The sequence below is a fragment of the Protopterus annectens genome, chromosome 2.part0 (assembly GCF_019279795.1).
Source record: "Protopterus annectens isolate FY-2018-M chromosome 2.part0, PAN1.0, whole genome shotgun sequence".
Classification (NCBI taxonomy): Eukaryota; Metazoa; Chordata; order Ceratodontiformes; family Protopteridae; genus Protopterus; species Protopterus annectens.
The window spans coordinates 846,893,254-846,916,461 of record NC_056728.1 but is presented as its reverse complement, the minus strand read 5'-3'; the positions used below and the strand labels follow the sequence as shown (position 1 = coordinate 846,916,461).

The window sequence follows — 23,208 nt, the reverse complement described above, 5'->3', positions numbered from 1 at the left end:
CCAAGTAGGAATAAGCACAAATACAGTAAATTCAGCTGAATAAAGTGCATTTTTAGTAAGTGGGGAAGTAGGAACACAAGATAACTCAAGTTTAAGGGATGCAGTGGGGGCGTTTCCCAGCTGATCTCTCAGTGCTCAAAATGAGCCGATAAAAATGAGACTGGGAGGAGTGTCCAAAGTCAGATTTTATAGTAGGGGTGGGCAACTCAAAAGCTACCAAGTTTAAAAGCATTACAGAAGTAGGGTTGGTGAGTGAGAAAAATCAAGTGCAAACCGAGATCAGGAATACTTAGGCAGAGAACAGCAAACACACAGCAGTACAACTAAAGATGCCACTAAACACTTGTGGCTAACTGAGGAATTATATTTTTCAGCTCCTCCCACTAATTAGGTGAATTTTATTCACCGTCTGAAAAAGAATTATTTTTCTAACTGAGCCTAGCCAAGACCTCTTAAAGCTCCAAAAAGAATAAAAAATAAAAAGCAAAAAAAAAAAAAAAAAAAGCAATACAAGAATAAAAATAACAAAATGGAAGTAACAATAACTCCAAAATCAAATACAGGCAGAACAGCCAGTCACACAGCACTACACCTAAAGATGTCACTAAATGCATGTAATTAACTGAGGAAAGCTATTTCTCAGCTCCTCCCAAGTCCCACTAATTAGCTGAATTTTATTCACTGGCTGCAAAGTAATTATTTTCTAAGTGACCCTAGCTAAGACATCTTAAAACTTCAAAAAGAACAAAAAAATAAATAAAAATAAAACAAAATAAAAAGCAATGTAAGAGCAAAAATAATGAGATGGAAGTAACCAAATCCTAAATTAATAACTCCAATGCAAAATCAAATGCAGACAGAGATCAGCAATTCAGACAGCACTACAGATAAAAGATGCCATGAATGTAGGTTATCATCAGAAGCTAATAACTATAAATCCTTTAGTATGTCAGGAGTCTAAGAAATAACAGCCATCGATCAAAGGCAGATTATGGTAAGGGCAATTTGATTTGCTGCCCATAGCTTCAGGCTTCATAATTGATAGTCCAGTACACTGCACATCAGTAGAACCACTGTTACCTAAAAAAACCTGGATTTATCAGTTGAAAGGATAAAAAAAGCATACAATATCATTCTCTTCCAGAGGAACTGGAAGGCATCTGCCATCTAGGTCTTTTTGCAATGAGCCTTGGAGAAGAATTTCTTTAGTTGTCTGTTCTAAGAGATGGCAAACAGATCTACTTCAGGTATTTCTAACAGTTTAATCAATTTTTTGGAAAAGCTCAGGATGAGTTCCAATTCATGGGGTCTGTCCTTGTCCTGCTCAGCTTGTCTGCAATTATGTGTTGCTATGAAAGAATGCATACAGCCTGAAGAGTCAAACTGAGTTGAGCTGCTATTTCCAAGACTACCATGTCAAGTCTGCAAAGATGGTATGATCCGATGCTTCCATGTTTATGTACCCCATCACAGTCTGTGTAAACTTTTCTCATGTGGAGTCAGGCAAGGGAAGCATATGAATCAAGCCAAGTACCTCTAGTATCCTGAGAAATTCACTTAGAGATACATGGCTTTGTGTGGAAAAACTCAGGGGAAGAACTGATGTAACATCTCTTTGCTTGGAAAATAAGGATTCTGTCCTATCAGACATCCCAAGAAAACAATTCTGTGAGAAGTGATGAGCAAAGACTTTTGTAAGTGATTTTAAAAATTCAGAGTAAGAGATTTTGAATGTTTTTTAATGACTCTTGACAGCTGGAGGAAGAGTCTGCAAAGATTAGACAATCATCTATATATGATGAATACATTGAAGGCTGCAATAGGCAACTGGAGCCACTGTGAATATGCTTGGTGCAGTGGAATGTCCAAATGTTAAGAAATGCCAGACACAGAAAATCTTAAAAATGTCTGAAAAGCTTGGCAAGGAGAATGTGATAAGCATCTTTAACCCTTTCTTTAGTGTGAAAGTTAGATAAGGGAGGAGACTTAAAAATAATGAAGGAAAAGGTATTTTGAATTTTGCAATCTTGACAAAAAGATTTAGAAAGGAAATGTCCAGCACAGGCCTTCAGGATCTTTCCTTCCCTCTTTGAAAAAAGAAAAATCTTTGTCCATCTTAGAGGGGAACACTGGTTCTGAGCAAGCATCTGATGCAGAATGGGAAGAAACAAGGAGACGTGGTTTATTCACCAGGAAAGAAGAAATCCTCTGGAACAAAGGGAGCTATTCCCATTGCCAAGTATACCTATACTGAACTACATATAAAACCCATCTGTCACAATATGGTACCACAAGGGATGGTAAAGCCTTAGGGATTTGAAGAGTTTGTCAGGGTGGGGCTGAACAGGCAAACAATCATGCTGGCTGGGAGGACTGTTCTTGACTTTGAGAGTTTTTATTTTCTTTTTTATTTGGAGCCTTCTTGCCATTGCTTTTTAAGCTCCTGTTTAATTGCTCCTACCTGACTAAATTGCTTTTTGAAATCAGAAGCAGAGGATTAAGGGATTTTTTAATTTGATTAAAAAAAGGAGGACTGAAATATTTTGAGTCCCCCCTGACATAAACATTCCCCTTTCATCACAATTCTTGAGTACCTCAGCTGCAGAAAGGTCAAAACATAACACCCTAATCTGAAAGAAAATTTAAAACTTCAACTTTGCCATCTTCAGGAAGGTGTTGAGAATGAAACCAAGCCAAGTATCTCATTACTGACGCAGAAGCAACAACCCTGGAGAAAGAATAAGCAGCATCATAATTACCCTTAAAATTCTGTTTAGAAACATGAGAAGCAGAGGTTAGTGAGGCATTCAAGGAATTTTATTTTTACCTCAGAAGGTTAATAATTAACTTTTGCATATTTTCAAAACATAAAAATAAATATGTCAACATGTGCCAGGCAGCTTAAAATCATTAAACAGTAACAGGAAGTGTAGCAGAAAAGTACACTTTCTTCTCCAACTTGTCAAAAGCTTTACCATTTTTGTTACCCAGGGGAAGGAGGCTGACTATTACGCAAACAAAAAGCAGTGAGAAAAACATTTTCTAAAACAGACAAAACAGGAGAATGACTGTAAATTGTGTATCCAACTGTAGCAAATCATAATGCATTTTATATGCAGAAATGTTACTCTGCTTCCAATTAAAGAACTTATCGCAGAAGAAGATGCATTTTCAAGAGGGAAATCTGAAGCCATACTTCTCTCAGAATCAGACTATGAAGCTAAAGAAGAAATTTCTGAAATACAACCAACCCCCTGGAATGCCTTCTCCATTGACTGAAAATCACAGTCAGAAAGAGAGATAACTCTTTCTAGTATTGCCTGAAGAACAACTGTGCCAGGAAAAAAAAAGGGATTAGCTCCTTAACAAATCTAAGCAAATTTTCCCCTTTCCATGGAACTAGAAACAGGAGAAGGCAATATTTTCTCAATGTTCACAGTTCCTAGGAAACTACATGATAAAATGTCTCACTCACAGAAGGCATACTTATCCAAGACTAAGATTACCTATCCCAGCGGAGTGAAGAATCTTCACATACACCTTCCCCTGAGAGATTTAAGAGTGGCTCTTCCCATGCTCACCCAGAGCATTAACAGCTGCAGAGGACAAGGCTATCTCCTGGTCCTTGGCACCTGTAGGTGCAACACCAGAGGGACCAAGGGAAAAAGATGAGAGGTTTGCAGAACTCAAAAGTGGCCAGAGCTGAGTCACCCACCAGCGGGTAAGGCACAACAAGAGCCAGCCTAACATCAAATGATTCCCTAACAACCTTTATCATCTTCTGGATAGGAGAAGGTAAAACCACAGAGGCTAGTAGCTGTTCCATAGGCTAGCTCTGAATGAGACCTTGAAGACAGATAAAGGAATCTGGACAATTTGGTTAAGGGTAAAGTAGAGCTCAAGTGGTACTGAGGTAAGCAAAGAGTTAACAGTCTTCCATAAGCACAATATCCTGCCCTTAATGCATAAACCTACAAGTTAGATCAAAAAATAGATTTTACATAGAAAGTTCACAAAAGCATTTACAATCAAACTCCTTTAGACATGCAATAGCAGTCCCAAAAATATACAGTTTTCTGGAAACCACAACATTTCAGTAAGAAAAAAATAAGTTTTCATCAGAAAAATTATTTTAGTGGAAGTTTTCCCCAACAGGGAACTTATCTGCCCAGTCTTGATAAACCACTAGCTGACCAACAGTTCCATGGCACCCACTGAAGTAGTGGTCTTCTGCAGTAAACAAGTTCTGAAGAAATTGTTGCTCTGTCATTATCTGGAGTGTTACTCAAGCTCCTGACAGAGCATGTGGAAGGTGCTGTAAAATCTTTGAAAGTTGGTTAGTGGTAAGGGATATGACCCACATCATGGGTTGATGATGATCAAAGAGGGTGTATGATTATGCTCAACAATATACTAAGGTTGACAGTAACATTGCTACAAATATGCAACATAAATAAGGAATAAGATAAGGCTTGCTTAAATGTAGAAACAGAGTTTAATAATATGTGATTAGCATCCATACTAAATGACTGAGGCTTAAAAAAATAAGGAACTTGCTTATGAGTGTATTACACACACATCAAGAAAGCTGACTTCTTACAGACATGACAAGAATGTAATTTGTTTTCTTTAAAGAACTGACAACAGGACATGTTTTTCTAAAAAAGTTTAAGAATATGCTTTTCTAATCCACAAGGTGTTTCCTTGAAGACAGTTTACTTATCAGCATTTGCACAAGAACAGATGTATCAGCATTTGCATCGTCAAGGCAGTATCTTTCCAAAAGCAAGAGGGTGTGTGTTTAACTAAAAGTATATATAAAGTCTGTATTAAATCCAGTTATGTTAGGAGTTTTGGTAGGGACACATTTGTCCTGAGGTAAATGTTATATCTCTCACATCATCAGTACTATATGAGAAGTAAAGTAGAACATTTTCTGAAGCTGTAACAGAAGTACGTGTGATTTATTATAAAAGTTATTGGTTACTGTTCTTAAAGACAGGTGCTGCAAAGTATATTCTTTTATCAGTGTATATTCTGCAAGTTTCTGTATGCAACAGACTGTGAATGCAACTATAACCAGACTTAATCTAGCCAGCAAGACTAAGTGTCTTAAGAAGACTTCAAATCCATCACAGTAAGCATCAGAGTAACAAGCACAGTGCATTTTCACCTTAAAATTAAGTTTTCAATGGCGAGCCTACTTGCATTCGAACACAGAGGGAAGGTTAAGCCCTGCAGAGGGTTACTTCAGTCAAATTGCAGTAATTAACAGTTGTATGTATGTGTAAATCCTAAGCAAAAGTATTCCAGTTTATGCAGCTTGCAGCAGTAAAGTTTTTTTAGACGTCTAAATCCAGTGAGACTAGTTCAGGAAAGTCGCAGTGCCATAAATTCTCCAAGAAAAGGTGGATATCTACTTTCACAGCAGTCTGCTGCCTGTTGTGCTTCACCAGCTTCTCAAGTGACTTTGAAAAATTTCCAACCATCAGCAACAACAGCCTGATCACCTGTTTTCTTGCTAACTGGTAAGACTTTTTTCTGTGTCACATTTTTAGTAGGGATGCTATTAGACAGTTTGCATATTATCAGACAGTTTGGATGTTATTAGACAGTATGGATATTAAGTAAATTGCAATGTTGGTATACACAGCACAATAGTAAAGTAAAACCTTATTAGGGCAGGTTGATAGTAATGAATTATGCAAATGTATTACAATATTTGACTGGTATCTCAAAGAAAACCATGTGGAGTATTGCAAATATTTATTATGTCAATCAACAAAAACTGCATTTTGTGTATTATGCCATAAAAAAGTATTGCATGATATTGCTAACACAACAGACTGTGAAGAAAGATCTGTTCATGATACAGAATTAACTAAGGCTAAAGAATTTCCATTATATTCAGATGTTGCACAGTTATGTCCTGTCACCACATGTAAAAGGTTTATTTCAGAGTTACAACATGAGTCAAATGAGTTACTGACAGGACCTCTAGTACATTTTTTACTAAAGAATGTAATAAACTTCTAAGAGACAGACACAATGACTTCAGGAAGTTTAGACAAGTTATACAAACATTTTTTCAAAAGTGCATAGGAGTTTTAAATTCAGCAGAACAGCTTACTAAAGAATGTCAGAAAGACCATGCAACATTACAGGAAACTCCTCAACAGCAGTTGCAAGATAATGAAAATAGATTAGCTGAACTGACAAGGACCGACTTCCTACATACATTGGGAAAGAGCAGGAAACTACAGCTGATCTGTGCAAAAGAGATATGTTTGTGTTTTGAAAATGGTTGAGCATACATGGTAGGATGGTAAAATACAAATCACTCTCAACTGTTTAATCAATTCAATTAAAGCAAGATATTTATCAGTACTACAGTAAAGTAGAGCGTATGACTGTCATTCTCATAGCATGGTCAAAAGGTAAACAAAACAGTTCTAGTATATAAAAATTAAATAAAAATAGTTAATAAGAGTAAAGATTTAAAGTCACAACACTGACATGCTTGTATAAAGATTTAAAGTCACAAGACTGACATACATGTATTTTTTATACAATGCACAAGAATAACAAGCAGACAACAGCAAATATAAATAATGTAAACATTAACATGTTAGTTAAGCTAATATCTATTTATTTTTCACATTTTTTACAACTGTATAGTAACACCACACCAAACAGTTAAAGTTCTGAATTTTAAAAAGAAATAAAATCACGGATGGTATTAGTCAAACAGTCTTTCTAAAATGAATGGCAGAGCAGTTAAATAAATAAAAAATACTGAAATGTGAGCTCAGACCTTCCTAGACTGGATGAATAGTTACAGGAAATGTTGAGCAGATAAGAAACAAGACTGACTGATTGCCAGACAAGTGGCTTGAGTTTTTCTAAAAACTTATTGTTATTAAACATAATTGTTAAAATGTTCACATGCAACATTTGGTAATTGTAATAAAATCACAATTATGCATTTATGTCACTGATAAAAGTAAAAAAAAACTCAGTTACATCAAGTATAGCCAGCAGATGGGTTATAGTATACATACAGTTCAAATCAATTATACAGGAAGGTACAAATAACTACTATTAGAAGTAGACAGCAAAGGCAACAGAAAAGATGATCAAATCAGACAAAGGTCTGTAGTTTAATAATCTAATAAAGCAAATGTATAACCAAAGTGTTGGGCTGGTATACATTTTATTCTCACAGCATAAAGCAAATAAACAATAGTGGAATACTACAAGGGGAGGGGTACTTTCTCAGTTTTACACTGACTGTGTGAGCCGTATTGCAAAAGGGTAAAAAAAAAAAAAAAAGCTACAGGAAGAAATATCTCATTCCTTCTTGACAATACTCTTTCAAGGGGGAGGGAAAAAAACAGGTATTAGTGCATTAGAAATATTGGTAAACAGATTAAACCTGACAGGATAAGATATTTTACAAGTTGCTAATAGCTATAATTCTAGTTATTATTGTATTGTTTATTTTGTATTAAATTGTATTTACAACCTGTTAAACTGTAAAACTATACAAGAGATAGCTTAAAATTGCTTTATTAAAGCTACACAAGAAAAAGTAAAGATATGTAAAAACTGAGCAAGGATGGTCACTATTTTTAATATATTTTTGACAAGACAATGTTGGTATGCAAAAAGCATAAATGTTTCCAATTTCTGGGTATGTAGCTGCCTCTGGTGGCAATTCCACTAGATACTTCTAAAGAGATATAAGAATTTTCCAAGATTTTGCTTGATGTTAATGTTACTAAATTTTTAAGATTGGACTAAATGTACTTTACAGTCTCTTTATGTAAAGAATTCAGTACAAATGAAATTAATGTCTAGTAGTAATTTGTCCAAGTTGTAATATTATCACTGGTTTTAAGTTGGAGTGTTATTACTGGTTTTTGGACCATCATTTTATCTGTACTAGTATTGGTTACCCCACAGTTAGAGGAAAATTATATTAAATATTGTACTCATACAGCTACTGGACTAATATGTACATAGCATTCTTTAGTGTATAAATCATGTTTTTTTTAAATACTCAAGTATTAAATATACTAAAATAATAAATATTTGAACGCAATTATTAAAGTCCAGTCCAGTACTTTACCAAGATGTTAATGGACAGTTCAGAGACATGACCACAATATTATGGTTAAAATGACATTGAAACTGTATATTTTCAGCAGTGTATAAATGCTTGGAGTAACACATAATTCTTGTCTCTTATAGATATTAGTCTATCTCTAATCTTTTGATATAAAATAATCAATAAAAGTAGAGAGTTAATTCAACAGGTGCAAATAGTTAATAAAAGAGTTCTAAGTCATAAATTAAATACTGTGATTGCAAAAGAATAAATTAATCAAGTTAAAAAATAAAACTAAAGCAGACAGCTCATAACTGATAAAATATTTTCACAGACTGGTCTGTAAAAGAAAAAGTTGTTAAATACATTCAATTTTAGTAGTGATACTTGATATAATTGTATTAACTATGTAAAATTGCATTTTATTTATTTATTTATTTATTTTACATTTATTGACCGGGCTAGTCTAACTGGATATATGTCCATTTTCAGTACAGGCCTGGGGAGAAAAGCTCCAAGCATGAACAGTAACAAAGTTAACAATATATAACAAAGACATGTATAATAACAGTACAGAGGTAGCATTGATTAAAAGAAAAAATATAGTATTAAAAATATAGACTATAGACATTATGCTAAAAGTTAAACTAAATAAAAAAATATATATATATATTTTGACTTGTGTATCAAAAGAAGACTAAAGATTGTTTCTTAATTTTCTATATAATGTGATCAAAATACATATCAGTATAAAGTGTTTTTGAGTATGTTTTAAAATAAAGAGGGAACTGTAAGATTATGCTCAACAATATACTAAGGTTGAAAGTAACTTTGTAAATGTTATAGCTCTCATCACCTGTACTATATGAGAAGTAAAGTAGAACATTTTCTGAAGCTGTAACAGAAGTACATGTGGTTTATTATACAAGTTATTGGTTACTGCTCTTAAAGACAGGTGCTGCAAAGTATATTCTCTCATCAGTGTATATTCTGCAAGTTTCTGTATGCAATATACTGTGAATGCAACTATAACCAGACTTTGATTTCAGCAGAATCCAGCCAGCAAGACTTAAGTGTCTTAAGAAGACTTCAAATCCATCACAGTAAGCATCAGAGTAACAGCACAGTGCATTTGCATCTTAAAATTAAGTTTTCAGAGGGAATTAAGTTGCTATAGTGGTCAGGAAGTTCTTCTACTCCCAAAAGGAATACTGTCCAGATCTAAATAAGTCATTGCCTCCTTATATTCTGGAAAAGGCTAGTCATAAATACAGCTCAACTTTTGGGATGTGCCTCAACAGACATATCAAACAACTGGAAAGACCTCAAAGGTTATTAACTAAAAAGATCAATGGTTTAAGAACCCTAAGCTACCAGAAAACATTGGAAGCACTGCCCTTTATTCAATGTCCTACAGACTCCCGAGGGTGATCTGTGCCTTTCATCCCATTAAGGATCCAGAAGTCCAGGATTTCTTGCAACTCCATCGGTCAAACAATCCCACTAAAACTAGGACCAGAGATCTAAACCTATACAAGCAAATAAATAGAACATGGCAGAGAGAGAGAGGGGATAGAGAGAGAGAGATTCATTATACACCATCTTCCAGAAATCTGTAACAGACTTCCACTGCAAATTACACACTGTGATGCATTATATTCCTTCAAATTGGAATGAGATGACTGGACAGGTATTCACAAATTCACTCCCTGGCTTAATTAGCACAGCCCTCCTTGAGAGAGGAAGTAAGGTTTAAGGGTAGGTACTGGCAAGGTATAAATGGCCACTAGGCTTCATTTGTCTTGTATTCCCTAAACTTAATGAACATATATTACTACAGGCAAACATCCACCTCTGAATACAGTAACTTCCAGAAAAAAATGCAGACTCAGAGACGACAGGGACAGCTATGTGCCACCAGCCTGCTCCCACCCTCCCACAAAGGTCTTTGAAGCCAGATCTAACTTTTCTGGGCAGAGTATTCAGGTTCGCAAAATATTTCATACCTTTTGCAACAGCGTAAGTTGTACAAGTTACCTGTGTGAGTTTTTTGCGGAAAGTGTAAACTTAATTTTTCATGCGAGCTGTAGCTGGGGCAATTCAGATACAAATTTAGCAGTGTAGCTAGGCATTACTATTGAAATACAGTCATATCAGAGTTGCTGTAGTTACAAAACTGAATGGCATCAGGCACACATTGCTATATTAACCCTCGAATTTTAACTAGTATAAAGGGTAGGTGGAAGGGATGAAAAATTTAAAATTTGCTGATGGTCAGAATGAATATTTAAAACTTACCTCCATGCATACTGGACAGTTTTGCCTTGACACATTTTCAACACACTGTAAACAAAACACAAAAAAAAGCTTAATCTCCAAATCTTTTGGCAGTGCTCGATACAAAAAATAACTGTTACTGTCACCACTGTGTGTGATGCCAGAGATATTTAATTCAGCTACTACTAAAGTAATGCTACCATTCTAACAGCACCGTATCCTTACAATAGTCCAAGACTTGCACTTCAGATTGTACTTGTTTGTTCACGCATTTGTATACTGATCAGGCTTTTCAAAGGTTAAGACAAATGAACAAATGACTGACAACACTATAACTGAATGTAACATTCTCAAACAGGAAAACCTGAAAATCAGAAACAGCAAAGAAGAAATTACTAGAAGAAGAAGAAATCAAAAACTATACCTTAAACCAAAGATAGCAAACACCAAAATAAGTTTACTTTGCGGGAGGGACCTCTCCACACTCCCCACAGAGAGGGCTGCACCCCTAATCCTTATTTTCAGTTAGGAGCTTGCTACAGACTGGGTAAGCAGGTGATAATTCCTCATCACACTGACCATACTCTTAAGTCATGCTTGTGGTCAAAACTGCAAACTGACCTGTAGAAGAGAAGTTATTTGAGTTCTATGTAGCAACACGAGGTATGCACTGGAATCATATATCATAGTGCTGTCATGAAATCTACCAGCTCCACATTGCTAATGTCTGTAACTGTTGCATTAGCATGCATTCCAGAAAATTCAGTTTTACCTAGGTGTACAAAAGAACAGCCCCGCTAAAGAGCTACTTTTTTAAATATAGGAAATATGCAAAATCCAACGTATGTCTCAGCAAGCTATATAGTATAATCTAAATAACTTATAACAAATGAAAACACAAATACTCACTCTATGCACTTCTAAACATTTACTAAGTGACAGAAAATAACATCAACAGCTTTTTTCAACCACAAAGCAAATGTATTTATTTATTTATTTATTCCAGTTTGATTACTGGGGAGGTCCACTGGGTTTGGGGGCCGGTTTTCAATGGAGGCCCGGGGAGAAAAGCTCCACAGAAACAAAGTTTATTTACATGAAATTCAAAGACAGTATGCATTACAAACAGGTTGCTACAAAAAAGAATAAACACAAACAATTTCTATTTTGTTCAGGAGGAAAAAAAAAAGGTATATAGCATAAAACTAGATTTTACTATTTAGTTACCTATGCTGTCTACATTTAAGAGTGAGGTTAGGAAGGTAATGAGGTTAGCCAGTGAAGGGGGAAGAGAGCTTTAGAGGTATGGGCTGAAGAGTGCAGTTGCATTTCCTGTTTAGATAGAGGTAGGAATGAAGTTGGGTTTTAAAGTTATTAAGGTTGTTACAGGTCCTTAGTGTGGAGGGCAAGGCATTCCATTTTTTAGCTAAGGTAAAGGATAAGAGAAGCTGACTAGCTGGGCGCTTGGGTTTTTGAATGGTGATCAGGTTTTGGTGAGAAGATCTAAGGGATCTATAAGGTTGTAGTATATTAGAAAGAGCAGGGCAGTTAGTGGGTTGGAACAATAATTTGTGGGCTTTAGTGATTTGGAGAAAGTCAAGTTGATTGGGGAGTTCAAGCCAGTTTAAAGAGTGAAGGGAGGTGCAGTGATGAGAGGAGGATTTGGCATTGGTGGCAAATCTGAAGATTTTGTTGTAACATTGTTCCAGTATGGAGGGAAGTGTGGATGATAAATTAGTGAGCAGAGGAGCGCCATACAGTAGAGAGGGAAGAAGGTAGGTAGAGGCAAGAGTTAGTCTGGTATGTGTTTTTTCTTGATGTTTAGCTGGATATGGGTATTAAATTTTAGTTGATCATCAATCGTGACACCAAGTTTGGCGGGGGGTACGATCTTGATAGTGTTGTTAAGGCTGGTAATTTGAAATTAGTTTTTATCACGAATGGAGGATTTTGAGGGGGAGAAAAGAAGAATCTTAGTTTTGTTGCATTTAGTGAGAAGTGGTTTTGGAGCATCCAGTTTTCATTGGTTGAGAAGGCACTTTGTGTCAGAGCTTGGAGCTCTGTTAGGTTAGAGGCGCAGCAGATCAAAGTGGAATCGTCAGCGTATTGCACAATATTGGTGTTAGGAATGGCTTTGTGGACGTCATTAATAAAGATATTGAATAGTAACGGGCCAAGTATGGAACTTTGGGGTACTCCAGTGGGGGTAGGAAGGAAAGCAGAGGTGGCTTGGCCTCATTTCACAGCTTGGGACCTGTTTGAAAGATAGCTGGAGAACCAGGAAAGAGTTTTTTGGCAAAGGTTGAGATTAGAGAGATGGTTTAGAAGGTGGGTACGGGAGATGGTGTCAAAAGCTTTGGATAAGTCCAGCAGAACAGAGGATACCATATTACCGGAGTCACGTGCTGAAGTGACAGAGTGTAAGAAGGAGAGAAGGGCGGAGTTAGTACTATGTCCTGGGCGGAAGCCGTGTTGGGTAGGAGAGAGTAGTTGGTGTTTGGTAAGGAATGGCAAGAGCTGCAGGTGGATGCATTTTTCAACTAATTTGGAGATAGGGGAGAGGATGGCTTTGGGGCGGAAACTGAAGACATTACAGTTTTTGTCACCCTTGTGGAGTGGAAGAATAAATGCAGTACGCCATAGTTTGGATACATAAGATTCAAGTAGTGATCTATTAATTAGGATGCTGACAGGCAGAGCAATAGCGTCTGAGGCTATTTTTAGGAAGGAGGACGGAATGCTGTCAGGGGCATTGGAGCAAGGCTTTAGTTTATGGAGAAGTTTCTTTACTAGATTGGTGGATACAGGTTTGAGTTCGAAAGAAGGGGGGAGAGGGGAAGGGAAGATTGAGCAGGGAGGGGAGGAGGGTTACTGTTGGTAAAAGTCTTGGTTAGCTCAGTGATGGAAGAGGTGAAGAAGGAATTGAAGAGAGAGGCAATTTCAAGGTCAGATTTGCTAGTGTCAGGACAGGGGTTGTTTGTTGTAAACAAATAACTGATACATGTAAGAAGCTCATGCAATAAGTGACTTCCAAGACAGGGATGAAGCAGTGACTATACTTCAGACACCCCAGATTCAATTAGCAGCAAAGGTACCAAAGGAGATATCTGTAGGGCAGCGAAGTGATTGTCCAATGTTAGTACCCTCATCTCTCTGAGGAGCACTGATTATGCCACATCAATGCATTATATCCTTTATCTACTGCGAATAAGGAAGCACATTGCTAAGTAAAGTGTGCACCCACTTCAGCAGAGGAAAACAGATGTGTGAAGTTGTACACTTGGCAGCACAGCTTGACAAAATGGGCACTGCATTTTGCTTACCAGCTAAATGAGGAAGGTTAGAAAACTGTGGTCATCTGTTTAACTATCAACATTTAAAAGTATTAAGACCATAAAAATACTGGCTACAATGGCCATTCTACAAAGTGAAAAGACAAATCATGGCAGACAGCTGCAGCCTTTGTTTATAATATTCAAGAAAAATTAACTACCACGGTAACCAATGCAGACCATACTAACTCATAAGTGGATGGCACATTGGTCATTTCACCAGCATTCTGAAAAACTGATCTGGCACCCTGATATAAATTATCTGCCCATTGGGTATGCTAATTTCTGAGGTCTGCAGTTCAAATTCAGTGCAAAAGTCACAAAACAGCTTTGTGAAGCAAGAGAAGGTATCCTTCAACAGGCATCAACCTTTGCTTTTAGTTTTCTCACCAACAAAATGTAAAGTTACAGGCATGCAAGTTGGAGATACAGATGGGATCAAGTGTGATAGCGAAGGTATCTGTATACTTTCACAAGGACTGGGTTGACTATGAATAATTGCATACCGCTCAGTCCTAAAACACGTAAAACCTTTGGAGATCACTAGCCAAAACAGTAACACTCCAAAGATCACAAAACACAAACTTTTTTGTAGGGGCTAGACACCCTGCAATACTGCATTCTTACAATATTGGAATAAGACCCCCACACCACTGAACTACACATTTTGAGTGTGCACACACACACACACACACACACACACATATATATATATATATATATATATATATATATATATATATATATATACACATATATATATATATATATATATATATATATATATATATATATATATATATATATATATATATATATATATATATATATATGGATCTCATACTATTGAGCCAAAGCTCAAACAGCCAAAACCACTTCAGCCGAACACACTTTAGCAAAAGTGATTTTCACTGAAAAATCACTTTCACTAAGGTGTGTTAAAAAAATCTAAAAAATAACAAAATTAAAAAAGCACATAACTCACATTTACACAGGGGAGCAAGCCCCCTGCACTCCCCCCCACACCCCTACTTTTATATTCTCACTCCGAGATCGCACTACAATGAGCAAAAGAGAATATTCCCTTACCCCCACTGTGCTACAATCTCAAAAACAGCCATCTCCCCACATTTTCACCCTTACTTAACCACACTTAAGCAAAAGTGCTTTTTCGGTGAAAAGCACTTTTGCGACAGTGTGCTCGGCCGTTTCACTTTTGGTGAAACGGCCGTTCGCTCAATAGTACGGATCCCATATATATATATATATATATATATATATATATATATATATATATATATATATATACACATATATACACACATATATATATATATATATATATATATATATATATATATTTTATATATATATATTTATTTATTTAAATGAGAAATAATATATACATACATGCATATTAGCACATACACCCCCCGCCCTCCTGGCCCCCACCAAACTCTGAGATCTCTCACACACACAAAACAGAGAAAGCAAGAAAAATACAACACCCTTCTTGCTCTATTCCAACTCTAGCCTCCATGACATGGTAATCTTTTATGTTTTACATTCTATGCACTGGTGAGCTACATGGAAACAAAGAGAAGAGGGTTCCCACGTGGATATAAACATTAGCTGCTCAAAGCAGAAGAAACTTTACAGAGAAGTGTTTCAAATCCAAAAAGTATGGTGCTATAAAACCTTGAAATGGGAGCAGTTACAGGATCAAGGCCATGTGCGAACATTGCATATTTAACCACTTTGTCCATTAAATCTGAAGACAATATGCCAGGAAAACACCATAAAAACAGCATCTCAATACCCATACAAATGGATGGTGCAGCCGAAGTACATTATAGAACTTATATACTTGTTGTACTAGCTCCAGCCACCTGAACTAATGACACAGCTGTTAATACTAAAGAACAGTATAGTTGTGCGAGTACATTCCGTTTAACACTAGATATTCTACTACAACTGGATATCCTTATCCATGGGAAAAATGTTGCTGGAAGTCCATTTTTTCTTGCCAGACTTCGAGCTCTCCAGACATTACGAGAGGCAGCTAAACTCCTTTTTCTGAACACTGGACTGACATAGGGCTAAAAGGAGGATAAGCCCACTCCATCTTTGCTTTCTCTTTGTTTTTTGGGTTTTTTTTTTTTAAAAAGTTACAAGCTTTGTCCTTGATTCTTAGTTTGTAAAACCCTCATGGTCTTGCAATAGATTTTACGAACCTTTGTGCAGGCCATAGAGAAGACTGCCTTATGAAGAGGACATAAAGGTCACAATCTTTCCTTAAATATTCACTACCTCCATAAAGTACAATTGTGTTAAGAACTTACCATAAATGTAGATGTTCATACAGATTAACTGTTGTAGTCCTCACTTCTGAGACATCCTGCATGCCAGCAGCCAGACTGACCATCCCATCTTCCATGGCTTCACCTTTCTTCAGGGCTTCGGCTGAGGCCCTCCCACAAACACACAAGGATGTCAGTGGTATTTCAGGTGCACTAGCTGATGCCATCTTCTGATCCTTGTTGCCCCAGCCCACAAACTAGGTAGAAGACTTTAACTTCAAAGTTACAGTGGGATAGATGGAATAGTTTAGTGTACTCCAGGCCAACCTCAAATGTCCCCAAAATGCTCTCTCTCTCTCTTCATCAAATAAAAACAGACAAAGGAGGGAGAGGGTGCCTGCTAAGAAGGTAAGAGAAAAGGTGTAAAAGGAACAAGGGCACCCCCCCCAATCACAGGGCAAAAAAGAAATCAACAGTACACGGAGATGTAAGGAGAGTGCCTTGACTGCAGTAGTGACTCCACCCAAATTTCTACATTTATTGTTACATTCCTATAGCCACACTACATTCATCATAGTATTAACTGTTGCAAAGCTCACTTTTGGGACGACTCTCAAAGTAAGGAAGGTATGGGAGGTAGTCAGCAATGAAATAAGGAACCACAACAAATTAAAGACAAATCCTGTCCTGGAAGTTGCTCCCAAGTTGTAATATTTATTAAGGCGTGGACAAACATCCAGGTTGCTGCTCTGAGACGGGCTTGAAGGCTACAGTAACTGCAATGTCTGTAGAGGAATATGCTCTGATGAGCCCTGTTATAACCTTCCTGTGGGCTGAGTAACAGAAAGACACAGTTGTAAAGCCTGCTCTGACGAGCCCTGTTATAATCTTCCTGTGGGCTGAGTAACAGAAAAAGACACAGTTGTAAAGCCATTTGGAAAGACAGTGTTCACTTATGTATCTTTTTTAGATTTTGCAAGGAAGAGAAACGGCTGATAAAACTTTATGAATTTTTTTTGTTCTGTGGAAGTAAAATATCATCTGTCTGTGCAGGGAATGGGTGAGCCTTTCTCCTTTGTTCTAACACTCAGAAAAGAAGACTGCTATGTAAAGGGCTCTGTTTATGCTTACAGACAACTCGAGAGGCCACTTTAGGCTTGAAGGGTCAGTAAGTGCACTATATTCTTCTGCAATACTAAGAAATTGTTCTAAATTAAGACCTGCTGTTCTGAAATTCTCCTAGCTGAACTAAGAGCCACAAAAAACATTCCTTCCATAAAAGGAAATAGAATGCAATGGAAGCAGCTGGTTCAAAGGGTGCCAGGGTTTTCTTTTTTCTAGGATGTAATGGAGATTCCCTAGCGGTACAATCTCTAGGCAGTCTGAAGTGCCCCCTTTTAAGCACTGCTTAACTGAAGACCTGAAGTACAAGCCATACTTAAGCAGGTAGCATAGGCAACAGCATGAATTGATGACTGTACAAACAATGCTAGATGTGTAAAGGTCTGGCATCCACCTTATTCTTATTTGAGTAAAAGGTTCCTGGATTGTCAACAGAATAATATTTAGCTAAGCAGGATTTTCTAGTGCTTATTTTTTTTTTTTTTTTTAGTTTTTAGACTCCCTCATTACTTTTAGCATGTCCTTTCAAGACCTATGCCTACCTGGAATCAGGGCAAAATCATCCAACTTGTCAGCCTTAGTCTGGCCACATTGGGTGTAAGAAGGATTTTGTCCTGAGTTACTAGGTCCACATGCTGAGCAAGTACTTGCCAGTTTCCGCTTGTTAGGCTCATCAGTAGGAGGAAAGTACAGCTGTGTACACTTACCATAAATGTAGATGTTAGAGTGTATTCACTGTTGCAGTCATTACATTTGGGTAATCTGCTGGGAGGTTGCCCTCAGTCGGCCTGATTAACAAAGTCTTGGGTCCTGCGTCGGTTGCTGTCCTTTCTTCCATGACGTCAGGTCGTCAGGGGTATAAAACATGCAGCTGATGCCATTACATCAGTTTTTCTTGCCCCAGATGTCAGGTGCTCCCCAAATGGGGAGCAAATAAAATTAAAAATACAAAAATATACCTCCAACCAAAAGCAAATACACCAAAAAGGCTTTTAAGCATAGTAAAAAAAAGTAGAGGCATAGTAAGAGAAAAACAGGGGGCTGGAGGGAGGGTAACCAGAACTGCAACAGTGAATACACTCGAACATCTACATTAAGTGTACACAACTGAACTATGTTCATGTTTCACTGTTGCAGTCATTACATTTGAGTAGATTCCCAAAGCTATGGTTGGGAGGATGGGTTTATACAGCATTAGAACCAGCTATAAGGCCCTGCAAGACAGCAGTGGCAAAGCCAGCTCTGGATTTAGAGAAAATTGGTAAATGATCATGCTTGGTTAAAGTATGTACTGAACTAACACCTCTGAGAAAAGCTGCAGAAGTAGAAGCAGCCCTGGTGGAATGAGATCTGATCCCCTGGGGGATAGGTTTTCCATGGTGCTTACAGCAGAAATGAATGCAATGGCTTATCCATTTAGAAATGGTTTGTTTTGAAATGGCCTTCACCTCTGCCCCAGCAGTAAATGCCACTAGCAATTGTTCAGATTTTCTTTGAAATTTAGTTCTGTCCAAGTAGAATCTACGTTGTCTGTGCACGTCCAAGGAATGCAAAATCCGTTCCCCTTTGTTCTGAGGATTGGGATAGAAGGTTGGCAAATGAATGGACTGGTTAAGGGCCACACTGGAAACCACCTTGGGCATGAAGGATGGATTGGTCCTCAGAGAAACCCTGTCCGCATGAAAGATGATGAAAGGCTCCACTGCCATAAGGGCCTGTAATTCAGATATCCTTCTAGCTGAAGTGATTGCTAATAGGAAGGATGTTTTCCAAGAAAGAAATTTTAAATCTGCAGCAAAAGGAGGTAAAGTGAGCTTTTCCAAAACAAAGCTAAGGTCCCAGGCAGGGGTAGGAGCTTTCCTGGGTGGGCTCAAGTTCTTTGCCCCTCTGAGATACTGCTTGAGCAGGGGATAAGAAAAGAGGGGTGGTTCTGTGTTATAGTGAGCTGAAATAGCTGAAGCATGGATTTTAATAGAGAAAAAAGACAGGCACTTGTGAAGCATCTCAGTTAAGTATTGCAAAATCTGAGGTAAATTGGGCGCTGCTGTGCTCATCCCTACAGACTGGTTCCAGGCACAGAATCTTTTCCATTTGTCAGAATAAGATTTTCTAGTACTAGGTCTTCTCGCCTCCAAGATGACATCCATCACAGGTTTGCTGAGGGATGCTAAGGGTGAATTTAAGTGATTAGCCAAGCTGCAAGGTTCAATGTTGGGAGCTGAGGGTGCTGAATTTGGTTGTCCTGCTGAGACAGCAAGGAAGGTGTCTGAGGCAGGTGCCATGGAGATATTTGTGACACACTGCGCAGGAGTGGGTACCAGTGTTGGCATGGCCAGTCTGGAGCAATCAAAATCATTTTTGGTTTGTCCTGTTTGACTTTTAGCAGAACTTTGGAGAGCAGAGGCAGAGGGGGAAAGGCATCGACTGATAAGTTTTTCCAGCTGAAGGACAGAGCATCCACTTTCCAGGCTTTTTTGTGAGGAGTCCTTGTGCAAAATTTGTCCAACTGGTAGTTCTGGGGGGAGGCAAATAGATCTATGTCTGGGCTCCCCCATCTGACTGTCAACATGTTGAAAATCTGTGGTTCCAGCTTCCACTCGTGTGGGTCCATGAGATTTCTGCTTAGTCCGTTTGCTAGTGTATTCAGTTTTCCTGGCAGGAATTGAGCTTGTAGTTGCACTTGGAAGCTCAAGGCAGTGTTCCACAATGCCATGGCTAGTCTGGAGAGGGGATAGGAATGTGTACCCCCCTGCTTGTTAATGTACCACATAACCGTGGTGTTGTCCATCTTTACCATTAGTTGTCCTGGATGGATGTAGTCCTTGAAGGCTGTCAGAGCATTCTGTACAGCTAACATTTCTTTTTGATTGATATGTAGGTGCATTTGATTTGGGTTCCATTTGCCCTGAATGCACTTCCCTGCCAGGTGAGTCCCCCATTCACAGTCTGATACGTCTGTAGTTAGGGTTTGGGCGGCAGGGGGTAGTTAGGGTTTGGGCGGCAGGGGGTAGTGTGAATGGCAGTGCCTTGTTTTGGTGGCAGGCCTCTGCCCACCAAAGGAACTCCAGGCGTAGGCAAGGTGTGATAGGAATCATCGTTTCCAGGCTGTGACAATGTTGACTCCATAGACTTTTTAAGTATCACTGACGTTTCCTCATATGCAGTCTTGCATATGGAATTAGAAGAATGCAGGAGGCCATGAACCCCAAAGGCTTGCAGTATTTGCCTTGAAGATAGCAGGGTTTTTGTGGCCACTTGTTTGAAGTAAGTTACCAAATGAATTTGCTTTTCTGGTGTGAGGAAAGCCATCTGGGCAGTTGTATTCAAGCTTGCACCCAGAAATGTAATCTGTTGTGAGGGTACCAGTTGTGATTTCTTTTTGTTTATGGTGTACCCTAGACAAGTTATAACCCTTTTTGCAAACACCAGATGATTTAGAAGTATGGCCTGGTTTTCTGCCTGAATTAGACAATCGTCCGGGTATGGATATATTTGAATATTTCTTTGCTTGCAAAATGCAATTACTGGAGCCATGCACTTTGTGAATACCCTGGGTGCAGTAGACAAGCCAAAGGGCAGTGCAGAGAACTGATAATGCAAGTAGCCTGCTTTGAAGTGTAGGTATCTTCTGCAAGATTCCCTGATTGGGACATGCAGGTAAGCTTCTTTTAAATCTAGAGTTGCCAACCAGGCATCTTTGCCTAGCATAGGAAGTAACTGGTGAAGAGTCAGAATCTTGAATTTTGGAATGTCCAGAAAGGTGTTTAGAGTAGACAGGTCAAGAATTGGACACCATGATTTGTCTTTTCTATGTACCAGGAAAAGGCTGGAATAGAAACCTTGCCCCTTTTCTTCTGGTACTGGTTGAATAGCTCCCATGGTTAAGAGGGAAAGTACTTGTTTCTGAGCCTCTGACACTGATTTGGGGGCAGGTCTGGCCACCCGTTTGGTGTTGGCAACATGTGAAAATGAGATCTGTATCCCTGGGACATTAAATTTAAAACCCATTTGTCCTGGGTTATGAGTTCCCAGTTTTTTGCATGAAGAGCAATCTTTCCCCCCAAAGGGGCAGCTAAAAAGTAAGTACTTGGTAATTTTAAAGGAAGGTTGTTGAGAATGTTTACCATAGGGGGGTGTCTGTTATTTCCAGATTTGGAAATGGAGGCCTCCCATTGCTTAGTTCTGAGAGTCCCTTGGGACTGAAACCTGGTGCTTTTGGTGTGTCTGGGTTTGGCTTGAGTGGATCTGGAAGGAGCTGGAAAGGACCAATTCTTAGTAGGCCAGTGCCTACTAAATCTTGGAGGTTGCACTTGTAAAAAATCTTTTACGGTTTGCATAGATTTAGCTTTAACTTCCATCTTTTTTAGAACTTCTTCAGCCTTCTTGCCAAACAGGCGGTCCCGATTTAAAGGAGCATCCAACAATTTTGCTTTAACATGATCAGGCAGAGATTGCTCCTTAAGCCAAGCATGCCTTCTAAGCACAGACCCAGTAACAGCAGCCCTGCAAGAGGCCTCTAAAGAATCAAAACCACATTGCAAAGTATGTTTTCCAACTTGTTCAGCAGAATGCAATAAATCCTGTAAATCTTTATTTTCCACACAGTCAGAAATCAACATAATTTAATGTTTAAGCAGTCCAATAATATGCTGTTGATATTTTAACATATGAAATTGGTAGTTTAAAGCCCTGATTGCCAAGGTTGCAAAAGTATAAACCTTTTTATCTCATCTATCCAGCGCCCTGGAGTCTCTATCAGAAGGGGTAGTATTTATAGCAGTAGAAGCCTTAATGCCCTTGGGCCCCTGAGAAATGGTTCCTGGGTCCACAACAGGATTTTTGAAAAGGAACTTGTGGGACTCAGGAACCCTGTAGTATCTGTCAGGTTTACTAGGAGCCGGAGGCAGGGAATCAGGAGCCATACTGGATTTCGAAAACACATCAACAATGTCTAGTACAGGAGGTATAGCCAAAGGCCTATGCTGAGGTAGAAGAAGGACATCTCTAAGCCTCTTTTTAGATTCAGAAAAATCCTGACTTTCCCTTAAGGTATGTAAAGTTTCCCTAAAAGAAAAGCCCTCGGGGGGGAAGCCTCTGCATCAGAATCCTCATAAGTAGGTATGGACAAATCCAGGTCATTGGAAGAATTAGAAGAAACAGAGTCCTGATCAGAAGATTCATAGTCAAGCTCAGCCCTAGGCCTCTGAGAAGGGGGGGGTGACTACCCCTGATTAGAGTAATAAGATCTTCAGCCATTTTGATCATTTGTTTTTTAGGCATAGGGGCCTGAACATGTGGTCTGGGCATTATTTTTTTAGACATAGATCGAGATTTAGGCCTTAGTATAGAAGGTGGAGTTGATTTAATATGCAAGTCTGTAGGCCTGAATACACCCTCAGAAGCCAGTGCCTGCACAGCGGCTCCAGACCCATCCAAGGTACAGACATCCGCGGGTTCCATAGGTGAAGCATCTCGCGGCATACCAGACTCCGAATGGGTCTCAGTAGAGGCCTGAGAGTCAGAAGTAGCGGGTATCAGGGGCTGCGAAAGCACCTCACTGAGTACCGGCGAACTGGCGACCGGCTTAGGAGAAGCGTTGTCAGCAGTTTTGGACTTCAACGGTCTGTCTCTGTCTTTTTCTTTGCGTTTTTTTTCGGAATTCCAGTAGTCGGATGTCTAACAGACATAATTTCTGGATAATTAAACCGAAAACTGAAATATTTAGAGGCAAAAATGTACTGACGATGGATAGTGTGCTGATTAAATAAAGCACAAAACTGACAGCAAGGTACGTCGTGGTCAGGGCCTAGACAAGGAATACAGTACAAATGAAAACCTTTGAGGTATTTGCTTTCCACAAGTAATGTAATTATTAACTTTTACTGACATCGGTAAGGAGCATGAGAAAGTTTCCCCAATGGGGTACTTAGCTTTAAGTTGAAGACTTTGGTTCTGAACCTCAAAAATGAAATTTTCAGGAGTCGGCCGACTGGCACTTGCAAACTGCTTCTACTTCAGGCACCGCATGGCAAGAAAGACTGATGTAATGGCATCTACTGCATGTTTT

General features: G+C 38.5%; 1 protein-coding gene across 2 annotated transcripts in view; it reads right to left on the bottom strand.

Annotated features, from left to right (window-relative positions):
• RCHY1 (ring finger and CHY zinc finger domain containing 1) overlaps positions 1-23,208 on the bottom strand; it is a 690,901-nt gene that overhangs the window by 224,407 nt on the left and 443,286 nt on the right. For both annotated transcript variants that reach the window (XM_044061114.1, XM_044061115.1), the window contains one exon: positions 10,409-10,453. In XM_044061114.1, coding sequence (XP_043917049.1) covers positions 10,409-10,453 — 45 coding nt within the window. The remainder of the gene's footprint in view (positions 1-10,408; positions 10,454-23,208) is intronic.